Source organism: Diabrotica virgifera, chromosome 3 (genome assembly GCF_917563875.1).
Source record: "Diabrotica virgifera virgifera chromosome 3, PGI_DIABVI_V3a".
In the NCBI taxonomy this organism is placed as follows: domain Eukaryota; kingdom Metazoa; phylum Arthropoda; class Insecta; order Coleoptera; family Chrysomelidae; genus Diabrotica; species Diabrotica virgifera.
This window is the reverse complement of record NC_065445.1, coordinates 6729456-6755102: the sequence shown is the minus strand read 5'-3', so window position 1 is coordinate 6755102 and position 25647 is coordinate 6729456. Positions and strand designations below refer to the sequence as shown.

Here is a 25647-nt window from a genome sequence, read left to right as displayed (position 1 = left end):
TGTTTATTGGGTTGACTTTGTCTGTCTGTGGTTTAAGTTTGTCAGGTAATATATTTGTATGTTTCAAGCATTTTTTTTTAATTTTGAACCATGTTAGGGGGAAATTTCCCCTTTTCCCTCCCCGTAGATCCGTCGCTAATGCAAAGAGGTTACAACCTGGTGTTCTTTATCAAGACTTTATTGGAGGTTAACCTAAAGTTTTTCAAAAACAAAAAACAGAAAATGAAAAACTTATTTGATTGAATAAAATGTTATTTTAAATTACATACATTATACATTACATATGCATTCTAACAGATTGATCGCCGTCGACTTTTTATCGAAAATGATTAAAAAAATTCTTAATCTTAAATTCGTTAGATTCCGAAATGTAAATTTCAATTGATTTTTCAATCTTTCTAGTTTTTTAGACAAAACCCCATATTTTAAGTATGCGGTAACTGTAATTTTTTCTTTCGTAGCGCCGGATGGGGCTGTTCATCTGGCCAGCCACATGTTTCTGACGACGAAAATGCAAGAAGTGAATAATAGGACTATTAGTTCATGCTGTGATTTATGGGTTTATTGCTTTAGGAAATATCTAACTATTGTTAGATATTTAGACTATTTAGTTGTGCGCAACTTGTGGTGTAAAATATTCTTTGGTGTAAATACAAATTTGTTATTTTATAGAGACAAGAATAAAATAATCCAAAATGAATTGCCACAAACACAGCCATAAACTAAATTGCTGGGATCAGGTTTATGGCCCCTACTCCCTTAATTCTAATTCCAGGTAACCGCCGCAAAAAGGTGATTCATCCTAACAGATAAGCATTAATAATTACAAGGCATCAAAAGGTGTATTATTTTGCAATCAAAGTATTTTCAAAATACTATTTCGAGTATTTGAAATACAAAATACAAAATAGTATTTGAAATAAAATGTAATTCAAATACGACCAACTCTGAAAGTGCATACTTGTATTATGTAAAAATAAAGAACAGCGTTATAAAATTACAAATGGTGACCTAATTCTTTAAAACGACATTGCAAAGTCGCAAAAAATTCATTAAACCTACTCTATCAAAAATATAATATTTTTGTTAAAGTAGATTAAATTACGCTTGGTATGACAAAAAAAAATATCCAACGAATTCTTTGGTTTAATCTAGTTAACACTCAAATAAAAATAAAAAAAAAATGTTATCGATAAAACGAAACTTGCCAGCAAGCAATTCTAAGCGTACAGGAACCATTTTCAAGAATTTTAGGACCCTATTTCGAGTATAACCGCTCCCTGTAATACTTTTATATGGCACTCATTGTATTATTAATTTTCTTATCTTAATTGGCAAGTATTAACATATCTATCTCGACAAAAAAGTATATCTACTAAATAAATTATTTTTCAAACTGTTTCAAACTAGTTTGACAAACAGTTTGAATTTTCAAACCTGTACGATTGACTAGTTTGAATTGACTTGAATTAGTTGTCAGAAGGATTGACTTGAGTTTGACTTGAAATTAAATCAAACTCAAGTCAAGTTCAAACATTCAAGTCAAACTTGTGCAACTCTATACACAACCTAACTCTATATCTGGCTAAATGGCGCTACATAATTTGTACAGCCATTCCAAAAGCATAATGTAAATACGAATGCAAATATTGCATTTATCTCAAAACTTCGTTTCTGGGGGTTAGGCCACTGTTGCTCTGAGCGTCTCAATTCTTCCAGTCTATCTTTGCCCACGCATGAAATTATTCACGCATTACCTTTTTATATTAGGTCTCTTTTTTTCTCACAGAAACTAGTATCGCAAACTTAAGCCGCTTGTCCATATGAATTAAAATAAGTAAAACAATAATAAACAATATCTTTGATACCTTGTTTACTATGAATTTTGACGTTTATAATTTTTAATAACACTGAAATTAGCGCATTTGTCGTGTTTATTGATTTATTTTATTGAGTTATTTAGTTTATTGATTTATTATTAAACTTTTATTTATTTATCAATAAAGTTTACATGGTTTTATATTTATAAAAAATAAATATATTTCAGTTAAATAAAGGAAGAAATGCAATTCTGACTTTTGGTTGTGAAAAATTTGCACTTATGTCACTGTTTTCTCAAAAGTGCGATATATTAAAGATATTAATTGCTTTTAAAAGGTGCGAAATATTAAAGATATTAATTGTTTTTTTATGTAATTAACGCGATAGTTTTGTATTTTTTAACCTTAGGTAATATTAAATCTTCTTAAAAATATTATCTTAGTTGTGACTTTTTTTAAATTTATTTATTACCGCTCTATATTTATCTTTGTAGGTACGACTAATAGCCAGTATGTTGTTCAAGCTGTTCAATGTTGAGTCCATCAATCTCCTCAATAGTGAATAAAGATTAAACACTTCAATAAAACAACTGTATAGAATAGATACGTCCACCGGGATAATAGCCATTTTCTAATTATTACATTGACAGTACGTATCAATGATATTATACATCGAAGTACGTTTCACTTTATGTTTTGATTTAACTTGTTTGAAAATGAATAATGACGTTTGGGCAAAGATAAAATAGAACAACTATATACAAAGCGAGATGGGAATACTAACCTTACTCCACGATATTTTGGTAGGAAAAGACAGCCGTTTTAATTCTGCTTCTTTCTCGGTCAGCTGCAGTTTTAAAAGAGGTCGAGGTTTGTAAAATAAGCCACTAAAAAATTAAATATAATCAACATTTTTAATCAACGAGAGATGTATACAAGAGAGAGATAATTATTTATTAAAATTTGACGAAATAGTTGGTCTCAACGATTTCATCGACTAGAACGATTAAATCCATCTCTAATATTTCCTAAATGTAATCAGTGTTGCCGCATTTACATTTTTCTGTAATACCCTACGTCTATGCAAAGGATTAAAATCGAAAACTTGTTATACATAGTCGATATATAAGTGGATTCAGGAAACAAGGAACATAAAATCAAAGATGTAGAACAATGGTTATACCACTCACCAACTCTATGGTATATACGCTCAACTTTGCAGACGACCACGTAATAGTAGCCCAAGACTATGACGATTTAAACTATATTACTCGAAAATTACACTACTCCAAGAAATTAACGTACCACCTTAAAAATTTCTTATCTAATCATAAAAACCTTTAATTCTATTATCTCCTTTTGTGAACCAAATTCATTCAATTGAATCGGTAGATTGTTCGTATTATTATTATAAAAAGAAAACAAATTTTAATTTCCACTTTTTAAATAGATTACTTATATCTTCTATGAATTTATGAATGAATAATTTTTGTTGTAATATTATTAAGTTGATGTGGCTTAAAAAAATGGTAGGTAATACAAAACAACTCTCTCTTTTCACAGATAATCTGACTAACCTTTGCCGACATCCTTATTTCTTCTGCTGGATTGTGTTGTCCTTAGTTCTCCCACAACGTGCTCCTCGGATTCTGCAAACTGACCGTCTCCTTCAAACTGTTTCAAAATAACAGCACTCGTTCGAATTCTCTCCTCAAATTAAAATATCGGACTCGATAAAAACAATATCCATCTTTAGAATTGAAAGATTTTTTTCTCTCAGCTAGGAATATAAAGGGTGCAAAGTTTATATAATACTGCTACTCGTTACTGACAGAAACTGGAATCTTTTCGGACACAAGGAGTTTGTACTTCTCGACTTGATCTCGTTTTCGTCTCACACGAATCTGCTTCCACGGTCACCAAATTAACACACTTTGCACAAATACACTACTTTCAAACTGGACTAATTTCTTTGGATGGTAATTACACAATGAATTCCTTTTTCTCTAATTAATTTGAAACTCACCACCCTATTTTCCTTCCATCGCTCTCATAGTCAACCACAAGCATTCTCCACACGTCATATCCCTACTTTCTTTTCTTAAGAAAAAATAGTATTGTATACAAAATTTCTTTCTTCTCAATTTCTAGGAAATATTAAAATTATTTTTATCTGTAATCTAAAAAAACCTTTTATCCTAAACTAAACAAAAATGTTTTCTATCGTTTCTTTCTAGGAAACCATTTAGAACGCACTGTCTATTATTCAATCAACCGCGGTATACATTAACTTTCTAAACAACCGTTGTAGTCCGTTCTGTTGAAATTTATAAAATGTTCGTGGAAACTCTACCACTAAAATTTTACTCTTCTGCGAAACACTTCTAACTGCTAAATTATTTTATTTGTAAAATTTGACCATAGACAGAGCCATGAAAATCTACAGTCTCGTGGTCTTTGACATAAGATTATGTTTCAAATTCTCTCCATAAAAATTATTTAACAATATGTATGAGACAATAGTGAAAAGTATTAGTCTATACAGCTGTGAGATATGGCTACTGAAAGAAAGAACACTGACAACGTCGACAGTAACGGAAATGGATTTTTGGTGAGTGGCAGAAAGATCTAGAAGACACAGATGACTTATCAACAAAACAACTTATGGGGTTTGGATATACAGGGTGGTTCATCTTATTCGCCTCGGTGTCTGTACGGAAAACCACTTGATATTTTAAAAAAATTTCTTCACAGAAATATACAGGGCCATTAATACTACAATCTAAAAATAATGTGAATTATACAGGGTGCTCCAAAAAAGACTGGCATATCAAAGTAATATTTTTCTTATGGAATGCCCTATATCTGATGACAGTATTGAATTTACCTTGAAAAATAAGCTATACTTTCATAAGGGTTCCCTATACCTTAATGCAGGGTATTTTGATTTATTTCGATTTTTATAAAAATGTAAGGTTTTAGAAAAAAATAAATATCTACGAATCTAAGTATCAGTAACAAATTATTTCTTGGATCTTAATAATTGACTATTTACAATACTTAAGCAGATGCTTATTGCAACAAAGTTTCTTACAGGGTGGTCAAAATATGAGATTTTTCGATTGACAAATTCAAGCTGTAATAACTTACTTATTTTAAATGGAACACCCTCTATCTTACTAGTCTATCGCGTAGAAAATATACTTAGCTTTCAATTTGTATTAGGGTTCCTATACCTATCTTTTTACAGGGTGGTCAAAATATTAGATTGTTCTAATAACAAATTCAAGCTGTAATAACTTACTTATTTTAAATGGAACACCCTGTATCTTATTAGTCTGTCGCGTAGAAAATTTATTTAGCTTTCAATTCTTATTAGGGTTTCCTATACCTATCTCCCTTCATTTGTTAAATATTTAAAGATTTCCTAATTTGTACACCACTTTTTGTTCGAATCTTGGAATCGCAATTACAAACAATTAAATGCAATGGCTACTATGACGATAACGAGCCTATTGTACAAAAATATGTAAAAATGGGTATTTACCGAATAACATGGGAAAATATATTTACAGGATAACATGTATATTGAGAATGTTTACATGGAATTGAAGAGATTTTAAATATCTTCCATTATAAAGAATAGAATATCGAGTATGTCATTTAAAATAAGAACACTCTGTGTGATTAAATGATAAAAATGTGAATTTTATTAACGAAAGTATCTTGACTAAGATATTTAAGTATATTTCCGGTGTTGTAAGTACCACGACATAGGTACTTAATTCTAATTTTTAAAGCTTACAAATTTGGAAATCTTTAAATATTTAAGAAAAGAAGGGAGATAGGTATAGGCAACCCTAATAAGAATTGAAAGCTAAGGAAATTTTCTACGCAATAGATTAGTAAGATACAGGGTGTTCCATTTAAAATAAGTAAGTTATTACAGCTTGAATTTGTTAATAGAACAATCTAATATTTTGACCACCCTGTAAAAGATAGGTATAGGAAACCCTAATATAAATTGAAAGCTACGCAAATTTTCTACGCGATAGACTAGTAACATACAGGGTGTTCTATTTAAAATGAGTAAGTTATTACAGCTTGAATTTGTTAATAGAACAATCTCATATTTTGACCACCCTGTAAGAAATTTTGTTGAAGTAAGCATCTGTTTAAGTATGCTAAATAGTTTATTATTAAGATCGAAGAAAGAATTTGTTACTGATTCTTAGATTCGTAGATATTTATTTTTTTCTAAAACCTTACATTTTCATAAAAATCGAAATAAATCAAAACAGCCTGTATTTAGGTATAGGGAACCCTTATGAAAGTAAAGCTTATTTTTTAAGGTCAATTCAGTAATGTCATCAGATATAGGGCATTCGATAAGAAAAAATATAACTTTGATATACCACTCTTTTTTGGAGCACCCTGTATAATTCACATTATTTTTACATTGTAGCATTAAAGGCCCTGTATATTTCTGTGAAGAAATTTTTTTAAAATATCAAGTGGTTTTCCGTACAGAGACCAAGGCGAATAAGATGAACCACCCTGTATACAAAGAATCGATGAACAACAAACACCAAAGCAAATACTAAAATGGCAACCAGAAGGAAAGAGAAAACGAGCTAGAACGAGAAAAAGTTGGAGAGAAGGATTAGACAAAGAACTGAGAGAAAGAAACAGAAGAGGACCTAGGGAACAACCGGATGAAGTGGCCATTGAAAACTGGAAAACGACTGAGCACGTGTAGTAGTAGATATACATATTAAAAAATTATTAATTATTAAAAATACTAAATAATAGAAATATACAAAAAGTACAACTTACCTTTTATCTTCTCCGAACGAAGGGACAGAATAAATATAAACCGGCATTGTCGATCCAGAAACGGCTAGCAATCCTATCCTAGTCCATTCCCCGGAATCTTCAACATTATAAGATCCAGAAGGACACCACTCCAAATGCCAAATCGGTCCATAGTCGACTGCAAGACCAAACTCTAACCTAGGTTCCGGAAATTCTTGCACATTCCTCAAGATACCAAAATTCCAGAACTGTATTAGAGTGGGCTCATTACAATATCCGTCCACTTGGTACATTGCATCGAAGTCTCGACTAGTACCAACTGCTAGAATTTGAGGTTTGTTCTTGCAGTTGTAGGGAGTTGGCAACCATGCCAAAGAGTGTACTGGTCCTCCACAGAATATCGTGATGGTGTCTAAAAAAATAATTCAACTATAAGGACAGGGTGTGGACAAGGTAGATAACGAACCAACGCAAGCTCAAGAAAATTTTCAGAGGTGTAAGACAGGGATGCATTCTCTCCCCACTACTGTTCAATTTATTTTCAGATAGTATCTTCCAGGAAGCTCTTGAGGAATGCGGAAGCGGCATCAAAGTAAATGGTACCTGGGTCAATAATATACGATATGCAGAAGACTCGGTCTGAATAGCGGGCAATATAGAAGACCTCCAAAACCTTCTTAATAAAATTGGTGAACCTAGCAAGAACATGGGACTTAGCATCAACATAAAAAAGACGAAGTTCCTTATATCAGCCGTCAATTATGTCATCAAACATCAAAATGCAAGACTAGCATATAACAATTAAGATGTAGACTTTTTCCTTTTATTAATTGAATAATGCATAAGTATACAGGTACACAAATAAAACATCTTAACGTTTACACAGTATTTGAACTAAGTTTCTATGAATATGGAAACTACCTCATATACTTTGTAAGCGTTAAGATGTTTTATTTTTTTGTATAAAAACTGCACCTCGTATGAAAGAAAAGGCAAGAAAGATTTTTTGTCGTTAATTAAACGAGGAATTCAAAAATGATTTTTATTTTGACATATCTCAGTGGCCTATATTTTTCTTAAAAAAAAATCAGACCTTTACCCGTACGTGCGCTAATGATGAATATAAAATTCTTTTATTACCTGTAAAGGAGATCATTTTAAACATTTCTTGCAGCTTTGCACCTAGTTAAAACCTTATTAGTAATAATTTCTGTTATTGTTCTAGTTTAGTATTATTATATTGGGTAGTTCTTGATAATGTATTAAGAAATGAAAAATACGCGTCAAGATGTTTTATTTTTCTGCATAAAAACGGTGCATCACATGAAAAATAGGCAAGAAAAGTTTTTTATCAAAAATTAAACGTAGAATTTAAAAATAAATTTTAATTTGAAATACCTCAGTGGCGTACTATTTTTTTCTTTAAAAAAATTCTGACTATAACCCGTATGCGCGCCAATGATGAATACAAAAATTCTTAGTTGTATGTCAAAAAATGCGCAATAACTACCTCCTAAATCTCACCAAATTTCATTTTCATAGCTCAACTGGTCTTAGAGCAATAAATAAATTGGCAATTTGAAATAAAAATTTCAACACCCCATATCTCGGAAACGAAGCATTTGCGGACATATATTTATAGAACAAACCGGCATTATTTTTTCATGTATAATTAGCTCTTAAAGTTTTTCATACTTATTTACTAACACCCTGTATAAGCTGCTGCAGCAACGTCCATCTTGCAGATACGGCTTTAAGGCAATTACTGATGCAACGTCAAAATGTTCGCTACTAAGTACGGAACGAGGTAGGGTTCGTTGCTTATTACAAGACTCCGTGTAACAACGTCTCGAACCAACCTCTGAAGATCGCATCGATGTTCGCGAAGCGATTCAATACGGCATTCGGGGCATGTCTGGACCCACCTTAAGAGCAGCTATTTTGAAAGAATTGTTATTACGACAACAAAGCTTAAAAGCAAGTAAAGCAGCGGGATCTCTTCTTCTTCTTTAGTTTATTGGCCTCCACCTACTTGGGTATTTGGCCAGCTCATCGTCGCGGAATAAGGGAAAATCCCTTATTCACTTACAATTTGGAGTTAGTACATTGTACAATTTGATTCTTGACAAGATAAAAAAAAACATGACAAGATAAAAAAATTTCACGCTAGGGGTAACTGTCTACCAATAAACAATCTTCTTTTTCTTCTTTGATTTAGTAGAAATTTTGAGTTGGCATGGGACAAATACAACAACTAAACTTTTTTCAACGACATTAAACTTTTTTCTCTCAGGGGCAACTGCCGACTACTACACAATCTTATTCTTCTACTTCTTTTTTAGTTTACTGGCAATTTTGAGTTGGAATGGGACAAATATACAACAAAGACACAAACTTTTTGCTCTCAGGGGCAACTGTCGACCATTACACAATCTTATTCTTCTACTTTTTTTTTTAAATTTACTGGCAATTTTGAGTTGGCATGGGACAAATACAACAAAGACACAAACTTTTTTTCTATCAGGGGTAACTGCCGACCATTACACAATCTTATTCTTCTATGTCTTTTTAGTTTACAGGCATTTTTGAGTTGGCATGGGATAAATACAACAAAGGCACAAACTTCTCTTATACAGGGGCAACACCTGACCATTACACAATTACCAGCGGGATCTCTTAATGACACAATCTGGAAGAACAAACACCTAAGATAAGACGCAAAACCAAGAATCTATAAAGCAGCAATTAGACCTATATTGACATACACGGCGGATACAAGACCTGACACATCTAAAACGAAACGACTACTAGAAACAACAGAGATGAAAATACTCCGACGAAGAGAAGCGAAAACATAAGAAGATCATGCAACGTAGAAGACATAAATGGATGGTGACAAACGGAAACAGGAGTGGAACGAATACATTAGTAGAATGGCAGAGGATAGGATAATACGAATAGCACGACATAAGTCACCAAATGAACGAAGAAGTATTGGCAGACCAAGAAAAAACATAAGAAGGGAAATAAAGAGCAATTCCGAAACTACAGAGGCATATCGCTTATTAGTACAGCGTATAAGATTCTATCAATTATCTTACTAAAGAGACTCACTCCGTATTCGGAAGATATTCTAGGCGACTACCAATGCGGCTTTCGAAGTGGAAGGTCAACAATAGATCAAATATTTACCATCCGACAAATATTAGAAAAAAACTGGGAATTCAACCGAGATGTACACCAAATCTTCGTAGATTTCCAGCAAGCATATGACTCGATAAAAAGAAGCAGACTATGGCTAGCAATGCTAGAAATGGGAATACCAAGAAAATTAGTGCAGCTCACTCAAATGTGCGTGGCAGACTCATATGCACAGGTAAAGATAGGAAACAGAACATCGATGCCATTTAGTATAACATCAGGGCTTAGACAAGGAGACCCTTTATCACCATTGCTATTCAATTTGGCTTTAGAATACGCAATAAGTAAAATATCGTCTGAACTAACAGGGGGATTCGCAAATCGAGGATCAAAACTATTGTTGGCCTTTGCCGATGATCTAGATGCAGTCGCACATTCTACAAGAGACGTAAGGGAGGTGTTTTCACAGCTCGAGGAGGAAACAGGTAACCTGGGCCTTCGAATAAATGAAGAGAAGACGAAATATATGCTGGTGACCAAAAATCCAAGACCAAGAGTTAGGCAGAACGTAACTATTAATGACCACAACTTTGAAGTAGTAAAAGAGTTTAAATATCTGGGAGCAGTAATCACAGAGGACAATCACATAGAAAAAGAGGTTTCAGCAAGAATAGCTGCGGGAAATAGAGCATTATACTCCCTATCATCATTATTAAGATCTAAGCTGCTGAAAAGACAATCTAAATTAAGACTGTACATATCAATTATTCGCCCAGTTGTTACATATGGGAGTGAAACATGGACTCTACATCAGCGAGAAATAAATAAATTGCTGATATTTGAAAGGAAAGTCCTCAGAATGATATTTGGTCCTCCAAGAGATGAATTGACAGGAGAGTGGAGAAGGCGCCGCAATGCTGAATTGGTGACTCTATATGGTACTGAAAACATCGTCAGACATATAAAAGCTAATCGGATAAGATGGGCACGTCATGTAGTAAGATCAGAGGAAGACAGAGTGCTAAAGACAGTGTTCTTCGAGAGATCAGTGGGCCGTCCCAGAAAAAGATGGAAGGATGATGTTGAAACCGATCTATCTAGGATTGGGGTACAACAATGGCAAATCGAAGCGCAAGATCGCAGACGATGGAGGGCCATAGTGGATGCGGCGAAGACTCACCCCGAGTTGTAAAGCCAGTCAAGAAGAAGAAGAAGAAAAAGATCGTGCGATAATTCAAACAATTTATTAAAGAAGAAACAGGCTTTAAAGCCTACATACAAGAAGGAAGAAGAAGAAGAAGAAGAAGAAGAAGTTATTACCTGTTTCTCGCTGCGCCTCAAAGAGTTCATACTTTTTAAAAGTATATTCGGAATTATATACATTTTCATATCCGTTAACAGTCTTTACGAAAACATCACAGGATAGTTCTGATGGGGGTAAATACATCTCGATAGATTCCTCTTCTAATAATCCCCAATCGTCTTTGTTACAAATAAAGTTTTTCAAATCGTGGCTATCAATATAATGCGTCTCACAGCTAAAAGAATCGGTCATTCTTATTTTTTTGCATTTTCGTTAAAATTCAATACTTACAAGTTGATGGAGTATTTGAAAGCGTGCGAAAATATCCGCAAATTATCCTTTGGGCACTTACTCGTTTCCAAGACAAAGACAGGTCTAGCTAAAACCAAAGAAAGAAAAATTTAGTACAATTTTACCCAATCTCATCAAATAGGAATGTATTTTATCAAATTTTATAGTACAGTCGAACCCGCTTATTACAGTACCGGTTATAGGAATATCCCGGTTTATGGAATATAAATTCGAGGTCCCGAAACGTTTCCATTTACGCCTTAATATTTATCCGTTTATTGGAATACGTATGAATAAAACAATACCACTTATTAGAATATTTTCAGGTCAACGAATAAATTTTTACCTACAATTAGGAATTTCCTAAAAATTTAAATTGTCTTGTATTATGGTTTCCCGCCAAGGGCTTTAAAGGCCTGTAGTGCTGTTTTATTTATATTATTTAGGTTTGCCAGATAGATAATAAATATTTTATCGCGTTGTTATGAGTACCAATTCAATAGTTTACCGACAAATTCAGTCGTAAAATAATTTCCATTGTCTACAAACTATACATATTGCCACCCACTTGCCTGTTATAAAATTTTTAAAGAAACAGTTCGCCCATCCTAATCACATGTAAAGTTATAAAGAGAAAACGTTTTCGGGATGGCCAAACCATTGTAAACTTTTCTAATTTTTATAATTCAGTGCAACAAAAATAACTAGTATTTTATGTAACAAAAAAAAACAAGCTACAATTACCGATTATTTTTCAAGACTAAAAAAGTAATTTTCTTATTAAGTACATTATGTATTTTAATACGAAAATATTTACATAATCTATATATTGCATGTCTATATCTAATATATTTGATATTAATTACTGTATGCATCCACATAATATAATGGAATTTGTTTTTTTAATAAATACGTTACGCTATTGTATTATTGACATAAAAAGACCTAAAACCATATAAAAATGCATAAGTCCAAAATATCTGATTTTACAGGAGAGACAAAAAACTAACTGTGCATAACTCCAATTGGGTACAACTACACTGCGCCCCATTAAAAAGAGGCCACCTAGAATTTTATAAGGTTCTTTCAATAATATTAAGTTTATACAATTTATTCTATTGTAATATTGTAATAAGTTTGCAGAATTGATATCAGTTTTACGAATTCGGATAATGCACGTGTTATGTGTACCTTATTTTTCTTGGAATATGGCTGTTATGTTTTTCAAAATCTTTCTTTAGTGTATATTTTTGTTCAAAGAGTGAACTTGTGCAATTTTTAAATTTAAAACTATGGCTGAGAGATTTGCTAGATCTTTTCAAATTGTTACTTTGATTGATAATGGAATGAGTCAAAGAGAATTGGCCAGACAGCTTGGAGTCAGTTGTTGTATGGTCTAAAAAACATACCAACGATTCGTAGTGACTGAATCTTACGAACGACGACCAGGATCAGACCCGAGAAGAATCACGACGGCCAAAGAAGACCGGTCTTTACAAAATCGGTTCTTTACGGCTAGAGAAATCCAAAACTGTTTTCAAAATGCTCACGGGTGGACATTAGGCACTTCTACCGTGAGAAGAAGGTTAAGTGAATTTTGTCTCAGGGCTCGCTGCCCAGTAACAGGACCTTTGTTAATAGCAGCACATCGACAACGACGACTTCAGTTTGCTAGAGACCATAAGTGTTGGACGATAGAAGATTGGAAAAATGTTTTGTTTAGTGACGAGTCCAGGATGGTTCTTTATGGCTCAGATGGTCACATCAAAGCATACAGAAGACGTGGGGACGATATAATACTTGTGTTCGACAAGCACGTGTTACTTTTAAAGGAAGTTCGGTAATGTTCTTGATAGGCATTTCATTCGAAGGTCGTACTGATCTTGTGTTTATTGATAGAGGAACGTTGAAAGCTCACCGATACATGAGCGAAAATTTAGACGAGATGTAATGCCCTTTGCTGGGTTTGTGAACGAAAACTTTTATTTTCATGCAAGAAAACGCGCGGCCACACGTAGCCAGGATGGTAACGCGATACATGAAAGCCGTACCAAAAATGAATTGGCCGGCTCAAAGCTCAGATTTGAACCCGATTGAGCATGTTTGGAACCAACTCAAGCAAATAATATGAAACAGAATACCTGCTCAGGAATTCAAAAATTAGTTTAATTTTTAGTACCTCTTAAAACTAAGCAAATTTTATTACAATGTTGCCATTTTAATTTGAAATATCTCAGAGGCGTACTATTTTTTTCTTTAAAAAATTCAGAGATGCGAGCCAATGATGTATATAAAATTCATAATTGTATGCCAAAAAAATGGACAATAACTACCTCTTAAAATTACATTTTATTACAATGTTGCCATTAGTTTATTTAAAAAACATATTGCAGCACACAACATAGAAGAAAATAAAGCAAGAATAGGACAGCAAGAAATACTTTCAACAAATTGAAAAAAAGTATTCTGTAGCAGGGATATTATAATTTATTTAAACATAAGACTTCTGGGATGCTACGTGTTCTCCGTATCATTTTATGGGTTGGAGACTTTGGACATTAAAGAAAGATATTTCGGAAGATTAGAAGCCTTCAAGTTTTGGGCCCACAGAAGGATATTAAGAATAAGTTGGATGGATAGTCACTAATGTCGAGGTGTTGAGAAGAATGGAAAAAGAAAGAGAGGTTTTAAATATAATTAAAGATAGAAAACTGCAATATCTGGGACATGTCATGAGGGGCGAGCGTTATAATTTGTTGCAATTAAAAAATAATGTGTGTGTACTTTGTACGCACGTAAGAAGTTATATTACTATTACCTATATGATTTCAACGAAATAAATATACTTTCAACAGGTTATTTGTATTTTATTTAAAGATTAAACTAATTTTTACTCACTACTTTCCAAAAAATTTTATTAAAACAATAAGAAAAATAAAAAAAAATTAGAAAACACACGGATTTGAACCTGGGACCTCTCGATCTCCGGTCACACGACACGCTCTACCACTGAGCTATACTCCCTTTGCTTTGACAGGTTACAAGATTTCTCATACATACTGACAAATTTAATAGACCAAGTGAAGTATACAAAAATACTTTAAATATACTTACTATTATTATAAAATATCTTATTCCCGAGGAAGACAAATCCAAAGACACAAAAAGTATAATAAATATATTTACTAAAAACACTAATAATATATTCTTTTCACGCACACCTTATTTGCGCTACATAAAGATGTAGCGACTAATGCCATACTGTCGGTGTGCGCATGCGCCAGGGAATGTAAAAATTCACCCTTTTGCCTAAAACTTCAATAATACAAGGAAGAATACAGGGTAGAAGGAGTCGAGGAACAAGGCGCATCTCGTGGTTAAACAATTTGAGAGCTTGACTTAACTGCACTTCTATTCATCTCTTTAGAGCAGCGGTATCGAAAATGCAAATTGCCATGATGGTTGCCAACCTTCTTAGAGGAAATGGCACATGAAAAAGAAGAAGATCGCAGCACGAATTTCGCATCTAGAAATAAGCGATCGGGAGCTTCATCGGGAGAGAGTGATAGTATAAGAGAGGGAGAGTTGATAGGCAAGGCAATGTTGCCAAATTTCTTTTTAAATTACTTTTGAGGCATAAGTAACCATTTTTTAAATTATTTCATTTTTAGTAGTATATCTTCAAAGATCCAGCTTTGCCTTTTCCTGAAACATTTATAAAAATGACTTACCTATAAAGCTGCTATCGTTTTTCAACCTAAAAAGTTGTTGTTTCTTTTCTTGGAAGGCGATGGATCTTCTCTTCCTCGATCTCTCAGACACGACTCCATCCTGTTCGTCTTCTTCGCAGAATTCCTTCTTACAGTCATCGTCGTCCCCTATTTTGAGGGAGTGTGCTTGTCGTAAATGATGGATTGTTTCCTCCTGGGACGCGTGTGTGGAAAAACACGTCTTACACGTGAAATACTTGAAAAGAAAATTACAATTACTACCCAGTTCAAGCAACTCCACGTTGGATGATCTAAATAGACTTATCTCAAAGTCAATGGAGGACAAAGAGATAGCAATGGCCGCTTTTTTAGATATTGAAGGGGCACTTAATAATGTTACTACCAGCTCTTTGATAGGAGCTATAAGCCAACGAGGCGCACCTGCGGTAATATGCAGATGGATAAGGGCATCCCTGGAGAATAGGATAGTAATATCCACTCTGGGTAAAGCAACCATCAAAGCAAGTGTAGGTGGAGGCTGTCCACAAGGAGGAGTTCTGTCACCTCTACTTTGGGCAACCTTGGTAGATGATCATCTTAAAAATCTGTCTACAGAAGTCTTTTACTGTATAGGATATGCTGACGATATAGCAATCGTTGCCAGGGGCAGCTTTGCCCAGGTGGTGTCTGGGAGAATACAAGCGGCCCTAAATATAGTTGACGACAGGTGTAAACAAGAGATACTGATAGTCAATGCTCAGAAAACACAAATCGTCAACTTCATCAAAAAGACAGCACTACAAGGTTTAAAACCACCGGAGCTGGGAGAAAAAGAGATTTCATTTACCAAAGAAACCTTAGGGTTTATTTTGATCATAGGCTTACATGGAATATTCAAATCCTGAAAACCACACAGAAAGCTACTATGTCCTTGGGCAGATTTAGAAGAATGTGCGGTAAGAATTGGGGGCTTAACCCCAAAATGACTCTATGGTTATACACAAGAGTTATTAGACCCATGATAACCTATGGCTCTGTGACGTGGTGAACAAAGACGCAGCAAGTGGGAGCAATAAGGTTGCTAGACAATACACAAAGGCTAGCATGCCTGTGTATTAAGGGGCCATAAAAACAACTCCTACAGCGGTGTTCGAGGCCCAGATTAATGTATAGTCAGCTACATATAAGCCAGGTGCATGGTGCCGACAACAAAAAGCTAATTGAGGAGCTAAAAACCGATTTTGTGATGTCTATCGATGCAACACCAACCGATATAGCTTTGACAATAAGTTCAAAATTAATATCAAGGTTACGGTAGCCTGGGTACCGGAGCACGAGGGTCACAAGGGCAATGAAAAAGTAGATGAAATGGCCAAACAAGGCTCATCAATGCAATTCGTTGGACCGAAATTCTTCTGCGGCGTTTGCAAAGGCAGTAAGAAGAACGGTTACAAGAAAGTGGGTAGCTCACGAATCTTTGGAATAGTGGAGGAATTCACCAGGACAAAGACAGGCGGAACAGTTCATTACAGAACATTCGCCAAAATTTACAGCAGACCTAAAAAGCAAAGACAGGAAAACAGTCAAAGCCATAGTATGTCTGCTAACAGGGCACTGCAAGCTGAATAGGCACTTGAAGCTGATGGGATTGTTAGATGATAACCTGTGCAGATTCTGTCACCTGGAAAAGAAACAGCAAAGCACATTATATGTCAGTGTGACAATCTTGCAAATGTGTGGTTCTTTGCATTAGGAGAAGGAAATCCACCGGCAAATAGCTACATGGAAGGTTCAGTCTCGAAGCTATTAGACTTTTTAAAAAGGGCCAGGCTAGAGAATGTTATCTAGGACTAGAGGACGACAATAGATCTGGAAAAGTCGCAGTGGAATAGGCCAAAGGGCCACCTCTTTAAATCCATCTCTAAATCTAACCAGTTCAAGCAAAAAATTAGCACAAGATGCAAATTTTATGTAATATAAAATTAAAAATGTCTTACCTCTGTTGGTTTTGAAGGACACGAAGACATGTGGTCCAAAAGCGTTGATGTATTATCTGATTCGAATTGGCAATTCTGCATTTTGCATTTCACTGACTTCTTGACGTGTAATTCTTTATTCAAATACGCTATAAAATTCTTGCTTTCTTTAAAATCGAGTTGTTTCTCATAGTACTAAAAATATTAATATATAAATACTTTAAAATCAGCGGAAACTTAAACAAAATCATCCACAAAAAGGAAACATCATCCATCCATCATACATCCATCATAACACAGAGAAAAGGAAAAGTCCATATTTGGAATGATGCATGATGGTGAGAGGTAAAAGACAATAAATATATCCGAGGAAGGCGAAGGTAGAAGACGTTATAAAGAAACTGAAAAATCCGAAATGGAGATGTGTAGATCATCTGGAAAGTAAACAAAGTCACAGGTGGATTGTAAAATGAAGACAACGGACTGAAAAGGACCACTTACTAGATGATTTAAAAGCGAACTGCAGATTTACTAAAGTAACTAATAAATAATTATTAATAATTATTTCATTAAATGTTTTTTTCTAATACTATGTTCTTCTTTGAGACTTCTAAAGCGTTAAACAATGATTTAGGCCTTCTTTTAAGGTTTCACGGTTTAGCTAAAATTGACTTTTGTTTATACATTAATAAAATTAAGACAGGTGGACTGAAGAACAATAACTATAGGGCTGCTGGTGAAGCTATTAAACTGATACGGCCCAATAATAATTAACAAAAAATTAATAAACATTTTTGGTCCTTCCGAGCCGGATCATAGAGTTTAAATAAGGTAATATACATATGAGTAGTTGAATTATTTGACAGTCATTTTTTCTTTACGATATAAACAATGCTTAAGCTAATTTGTCAAAAGTTTAAGACTGTTTATTTTATTTTAATATCCCGTTTATTTATAGCGTTCTTCGCCTTCCCATTTCCAGTTTCCAGCTTCGTCGGTCGTTCCATTCGCCAGAAGATTCCTTTCCAACATTGCCTTCTGAATGCCGCCTAGCCAGGATTGTTTCGGCCTTCCTCTCTTCCTTCTTTCCCTTGGCGTCCAGTTTAGAATTTTTTTTGGCAGCCTGTCATTGTCCATTCTTTCTACATGGCCATACCAGATCAGTTGTCTCCTTTGAATTTCGTCTGTGATGGTTGACATGACTCCCATTATATTTCTGATTTGGTCATTTTATATTCTTTGGAGCCTTGATTTTCTAGCCAATCTTCTCCAGAAGTCCATTTCCAATGTAAGTAGGCGTCGTTCCATGGATTTAGTAAGTTGCCATGTTTCCCATCCATAAGAGCACTATACTCTTAAATATTGAGTTAAAGATAAGATGTTTTCTTTGATTAGATAGTTCTTTTGACCATAGCATAGGGTTTAGGCATCCAATCACCCTTTTTCCTTTCACGATCCTTTGCTCTATCCCTTTTTCGATGCGCCCACTCTTGTTGATTGTTGTTCCCAAATATACATATTCCTCAAAGTTCTTGATTGTTTCTTGTTCGTTAACTATTGGATCTTCTACTTCAGTCTCGATGCATAAGTATTGCGTTTTGTTTCTATTTACAGAAAGGCCCCACTCTTCATATGTTTGAAATAACCGTCTCGTCATGAATTCTAAATCTTCCTTATCCGCTGCTACTACGACTGTTTATTACTTATATATATAAATCCCGTTCACAGCGTAATACGCCTTTGGGTTCCCGTTCGCCAAGCCTGTCTATTCTGCCAGTCTTCTTCAGATAGATTTCTTGCTGACATTGCTTTTGAGATTCCTTGGATCCATGTTGTTGGTGGTCGTCCTCGTTTTCTTTTCTCTGGTGGTACCCATTCTAATATCTTTTTGGGTAGTCTTTCTTCCCCCATACGTCTAACATGTCCGTACCATATTAGTTGTTGTTTTTCGATGTCTTCTATAATTGATCTTTGTACTTTCATTTGTCTCCTGATGTCCTCATTTTTCACATGTTCTAATCTAGACTTTCCCGCTGCTCTCCTCCAAAAATCCATTTCAACTGCCAATAGGTTACCTTTAAGTTTTTGTGATAACTGCCACACTTCTGAGCCATAGACGATTACTGGTTATTACTTGCAAATAAAAATATATTTTTTTATATTTACCTTCAAATACTCTTCTAGTTCTTCTTTTGCAACTTCATCGATCTTGTCTAGAGCCCTAAAAATATGAAAAATTTACTTTTAAATATCAATACAAGGGTGATAGAATTCTTTCATTCCTGCTGATTTTCTCCATATTATTTGAACACTATTTGCGTTGTTTTGTTTTTAAATAAAACAAGACGGTGGAAGAACTGTACTGGCAAATAAAAGACTGTATACATGATGCAGCATAAGAGACCATAGAATATAAGGAATATGTGCAAAAAAGTGAGTTGATAGAGACAAAAAAAAAGCATGTCTACCGAATCTAGCTACAAACACAAAATTCAGAAAACTGTAGATAATTTCACAAAAAAGGAGATAAAAAGCAACCAGAACACTACAGAGGTATTGCTTGGGATCTCATTAGTGTCGTTCATCAACGTGTGGATTCATTTAGAATGTGAAGCGGTGATTACAGCCGACGATAAATGGATCTATCGGGTTGCTATCCGAAACAATATTAATTAATTAATGACAGAGACATTTTTTAGAATTATGTATTTTGTCTAATTTTTACTTGTAGCGTAATTAAATAAAGAAACATTCGACCTATGTAAAAATAAATATCTTCTACAGTCCACAATTAGTTTCCTGCACAGGTATCAACTCGTTAAATACTACCCTAAAACTTACAACCAAAATTTTACAAGACATAATGAATCAGATGATAAGTTTAGCAGATGAACAACAGGGTTTTCGTACTGGAAGATCGTGTACAGATGCAATATTCGTCATAAAGCAAATTACTGAGAAATAACTAGAGTATAACACCAGCATTTCTATGTCTGATTGACTTGAAGAAAGCACTGACAGAGTAAGACTCAAAGATGTGATCCATCTTCTGATCTTCATCACCCATCTTATCAACAAGAGATAAATCACCAATCATGGTGATGGAGTGACAACCTTCCATAGAGGTATCCGTCAATGAATAAGCAGAATTGTTTATAAAGAGTAAAAAGAAGAAGAAGAAACTTACCTTTTGGCTGCTTTTCTCTTGCCTTGCGGAACGGTAATGTCGATATCAAAATAATCGCTGGTGATGGTTTTCTTCTTTGGATTATGGACCGATTTCATGTGAGACGGTATACTCGAAGGTAGACATCTACTGTCGCATAATTCGCATTTCACCTTTACCTCTTCGATGTTCTTTCCGCACTGTCCACGATGAGACAGAAAGCCGACCACCGATTTTTTCACCGCGCCGCAGGTCTCACACGTCAAAGGTTTTTTCGCATTGTACAACGCGTTCAAGATCTTTAATACCAACACGTCGCTGTTTAGATCCTAAAATATTAACTGCATTAATATTATGTACCGTAAAACGGGGCTACTTGATAAAACTTATTTGAAACTTCGTTCTGCCACCAAATAAGTTAAAGGTATTTTTGAAAGTAAAAATTATTTTGATGGTCGAAATGGTCTATTGATAATTTTTCCTTATTAAAAAAGTGGTTTGGCTTCTCCATTTTTGCAAAAAAAATATTAATTGATTATTTTCAAGTAGCCCCTCGATGGATTTACTTGAAAGTAAGCCTTTAAAAACGTAGTATTTCAAATAGCCCCTTTGCAGGGGCTATTTGGTTTGGCTAATAGATAGACTCTCAACTTTCCATCCAGAACAATGTACTAATTTACCAACAGATATTGAAACCGGTGTGAACCTATGGCCTACAATTATGGGGCTGTATCAAAAAAAAAAACAACTACCGAAATTTAGAAACGCTCCAGAACCGAATATTAAGAATATTGTATGTACTCCTTGGCATGTTCGGAATGACGATTTGCGTAGAGATCTTAAAATCGAATCTATTCCAAATGAAATTAAGAAAGTCGCCAGGAGACATGAAGAGAGGCACCATAAGCATCTCAACCATGAAGCACTTCAGCTTCTTGTCAACGAACCCCAGATGCGAAGGCTCAAGAGGACTAAACCGTTCGAAACTCGTGTAATGTGTGAAGTTGTGCCGGGCTTAGTTAGTGTTGTGCATTGTATTGTAGCCACAACAAAGACGTGAGCAATTAGTGAAAAGCAGAGTCAGAGCTGTGCTGTGTAGCCACAGCAAAGAAGTTGGCATTTCATGTAAAAAAAAGCTAGGATGGACCAGGTGACATCTAGTTTAGAAACATTTTTAGGGAAATTAGGTTAAAGAAAAAATACTGATTAATCTTGTAGATTAGGTGTATTTATATTGTTTAAATAAAAAAAAACAAAGAAGCTATACACCAATGTGAATTTAACCGTAAACAATAAGCAAGTTGAAGGAGTTACAGTCCACCAAATATAGCTGAAAGTGTGAAAATAACTACGATCATGATGCGCATTCGTCAAACGATGGACCTCGCACTCGCACTGACGGTCCAGACCGTTTGTATGTGCGTTTCACTTCATGGTTAGCGCAGGCAATGGAAATTTCACACTTTCAGCTATATTTGGTGAACTGTACGCCCTACACATATTTAGGGGTTTGGTTCACTGATATGAATGACCAGACAAGAGAAATTAAGAGGCGAATAGAAATAGCGAGACAATCATTTACTTAAATTATAAAGTTCCTATGCTGTCGAGACATAAACCTGAAATTGAGAACGAGAATGTTAAGGTGCTACGTTTTCTGCGTTCTGATGTACGGCATGCAAGCTTATGACACTGAAAAAGATAAAATCAAAAACATTGAGGAATTCGAAATGTGGTGGAGAATGTGAAAAATACCATGGAGAGAGAGTAACAAATCAAGATGTTTTGCTAAAGATGGGGAAGGAATGCGAATTCATAAAAAACATACAAACGAGAAAACTGGAATATCTAGGCCACATAATGAGAGGAGAAATGTACTCCCTGCTACTCAGCCAACCAAGTGACGTCAATAACGTCGAGGAAGCGTCATTTTTTGGTTGGATATATACACGTGTTTGAACATTACGTCATATAGACGTCTTTTGAAGGTGATTTTAAATACATAAGATTAATGACGTTAAAATATGTTTAAAAAACGTTTTCATTTCAGACAGTGTACGTCCGACGTCACAAAATTGGGAGGAGCTTAAATCTTATATTGACTCCAATTTCGTTTGTTCATTTCACTAATTTCGTTTATGTATATCGTTATGGTTATAAGAAATTTTTCATTTATTGCTTACGTGCTTTGTGTAATAAAATAAGACTTCATTTAGATATTTAGTTGAAGAAACGTGTTAATTAAGAGATTTTTATTCGTGTTTGCTCAAGTGAGTTAGTTTAATGCAGTAATTCTTCTTGAAATTTTGAGGTTATATGATTCTTTTTGATTTAGTGGATAGCGTTAAATTAAGATATGCTGGATAATTTGTTAATAAATTATTTATTAGTTTATATGTTGTTTCAGTTTTGACACAGTAAGTATACCTATATAAAAGTGAAAATTCTATATATTATTATGTTGCATTGAAGGTATTGTAATTCTAAACATTTTAGAGAGTATTCCATTTGGTTTTAATTTTAGCCTATGGGCTAAATTTAAAACAGTTAAAGGAAAAAATTGCAATACCAACAATGCCGATACGAATAATTACTGTGTATTTTTAAAACCATAAAATGAAAAATAAATCTAAAAAAAACGACATAAAAACGTTTTTGATATCACGTATTTAAAAAGTGATAAAAATGACGTCAAGTATGGTGGGACAAATTCACGTGATTTTCGACGTCGAAAAAACGTGATAAACTGACGTGGTTTGGTGATAATTATGACGTGTTTTCAACGTTTTTAAACGTTATTTGGTTGCCTGGGTAAGGCTCATATTCCAAGGAAAAATCTCGGGAAAGAGAAATGGAGAACGTAGGAGGATTTTCTGGTTGCGAAATTGAAGTGAGTAGTACGGGTGCAGTTCAATACAATTGTTCAGAGCTGCAGCCAACAAAGTTAAGATTGCTGTGGTGGTAGCAAACTTCCGGTAGGAGACGGTACTGCAAGAAGAAGAACCTAATTATTATCATCACTTACCAACGGATAATCTCCAACTCTCCACGCTAAATTGTTATGTTTCAATTTATGAGCAGTCCACAATTTTCTATCCATTGTTTTATTACACACAGCACAAGTAACATCCCCTTTTACTAAAATACCTTCGCATTCCTCCCTATGGCAAACAAATTCGAGTAATTTCGTACATGCTTTATTGCATTTTAGACAAGAAAGTTTTTTCTTGCCACCAAAGAATTGTTGTAATTTGGACCGTAACACAGCATAATCGTCCAAAAACTGAAAACAATATTTAAAATTAACAAGCTGAAAATGCGAGCATTATCATAACGAAAACTTTGTTTATTTACGTATTTTAATTCATAATATGGAAAATTGCTATTATGAAAAGTTCTTTAGAATTAAAAATTATGTTTTAATGTGCAATTATATCATTCTAATTTAAATGTTGTGAATTATAAAGGTACTTTACTCTTGATCGAAATTCATATTTTTTATATACCTCGTATAAAATTAATAAAATTTTGATATATGATGGTTGCATCATAAATCTTAGACCATGAAGAGCTTTTTATGAAGAATAACTTTTCTTCGTCAAATTAAAAATAAAAGAGTTATAAATAAAAGTGTTAATGGTATCCATAATTTGAGAAAAATCTTCAAATATTTTCTTCCATTAGAAGGATGTAACTGCACATATCAGACCATAATTTTCACTCAGACACAACTGGCTAGTGATTTTAGTCATTTGGCAAGAATTTGGCAAAAAAATAATTACTAAGTAGTTAATAATTACTAAATAATTAGTAATTTTGCCAATTTTGGCAAAATTGGCAAAAAAACAAAAAAAAAATACCTACTAAAATCACGACACAGTTGTGTCTGAGTTTAGCGAACCGACTAAAATAACAATTTTCATTTCATAGCAAATGTAACATTTCTAATTTAAATGTTGTGAATTATAAAGGTACTTTACTCTTGATCGAAATTCATATTTTTTATATACCTCGTATAAAATTAATAAAATTTGGTATATGATGGTTGCATCATAAATCTTAGACCATGAAGAGCTTTTTATGAAGAATAACTTTTCTTCGTCAAATTAAAAATAAAAGAGTTATAAATAAAAGTGTTAATGGTATCCATAATTTGAGAAAAATCTTCAAATATTTTTTTCCATTAGAAGGATGTAAGTAACTGCACATATCAGACCATAATTTTCACTGAGACACAACTGGCTACTGATTTTAGTCATTTGGCAAGAATTTGGCAAAAAAATAATTACTAAATAGTTAATAATTACTAAATAATTAGTAATTTTGCCAATTTTGGCAAAATTGGCAAAAAAACAAAAAAAAACACCTACTAAAATCACGACACAGTTGTGTCTGAGTTTAGCGAACCGACTAAAATAACAATTTTCATTTCATAGCAAATGTAACAGTCCATTTATCATTAGGTACTCCCATTAAAGGGGAGGCCGTATACTAAACCTTTTTAAAGTTAATAAATTATTGCTTTCAAAATATATGTATAATCCTAGGGCTCAGTGGAGGCTGTTCTTCAGATAAGGGAAACACCAATAGCGATAAAAGGATTTATTTATAAAACCGACACTAAGGTAATTACCCCGGGAGAACTTTGGGTACTGACTTGTTACTGGTACACGTTTAGTTGAAGACTCTAATGATACTACATATTGATTGAAGTTAAAGGCACCTCTGGCCTGGTTGAAGTGATTTTTGAGAATGATTCTAAAATATATTATTTCTAGTTGGCAACATAAATTGGGTCACACAAGAGAACAAAGGTTTATACTTAGTCAGCTAATTTAATGCCCATTGCCAAAATATAGTTTATAAATTACGACAAATAAACAAATGAAATATCCCGCACATGTTTAAATATGATAACAAATTGGTTAATATGATGTACGGGGTGATAAAAATATACTGTTCAATATCGGATATGAATTCTGAATATTTGTTATTGGACAATATACTCAAATTGTATTTTTGAACATCTTATTTATTTTGTATATTAATTAAATCCACTATCAAATGTCATTGATATTTTATTATTACTTAATTTAAAATTTAGTTTGACATTCACGAAGTATCAAACTCAAATGTAAATAACCTATGCTTTGCTTAACAAATTCAGATTAAAAAACTAGCCTACTTACTAGCAACGACTTCAGCTGACGTTTAGTGTGTCGGCAGAAAATAAAAGGATTGTGACGTCACATTTTAGACTTTGAGGTCGATTATCTCGAAGACGGTTAGAGATATCGAAATGCCGTTTTCAGATTTGGATTCAGAAGACAAAACTGCATAAGAATCCATCGATAAATCTGTTCTAAGTATTGCAGGAGCGGCAACGCAATAACACACAGATTTTGCGAATTTATAAACGAAAAGT

At 33.9% G+C, this 25647-nt stretch overlaps 1 protein-coding gene across 1 annotated transcript in view; it reads right to left on the bottom strand.

Moving 5' to 3' along the window:
• Window positions 1-25647, bottom strand: part of LOC114334425 (uncharacterized) — a 60782-nt gene that overhangs the window by 21751 nt on the left and 13384 nt on the right. Inside the window, exons 5-13 of the mRNA XM_028284462.2 lie at window positions 23248-23505; window positions 20244-20551; window positions 19223-19277; window positions 17078-17251; window positions 15102-15336; window positions 11371-11458; window positions 11097-11314; window positions 6657-7047; window positions 2605-2707 (exon numbers count right to left, since the gene is read on the bottom strand). Of these exons, the coding sequence (XP_028140263.2) occupies window positions 2605-2707; window positions 6657-7047; window positions 11097-11314; window positions 11371-11458; window positions 15102-15336; window positions 17078-17251; window positions 19223-19277; window positions 20244-20551; window positions 23248-23505 (1830 nt within the window). The remainder of the gene's footprint in view (window positions 1-2604; window positions 2708-6656; window positions 7048-11096; window positions 11315-11370; window positions 11459-15101; window positions 15337-17077; window positions 17252-19222; window positions 19278-20243; window positions 20552-23247; window positions 23506-25647) is intronic.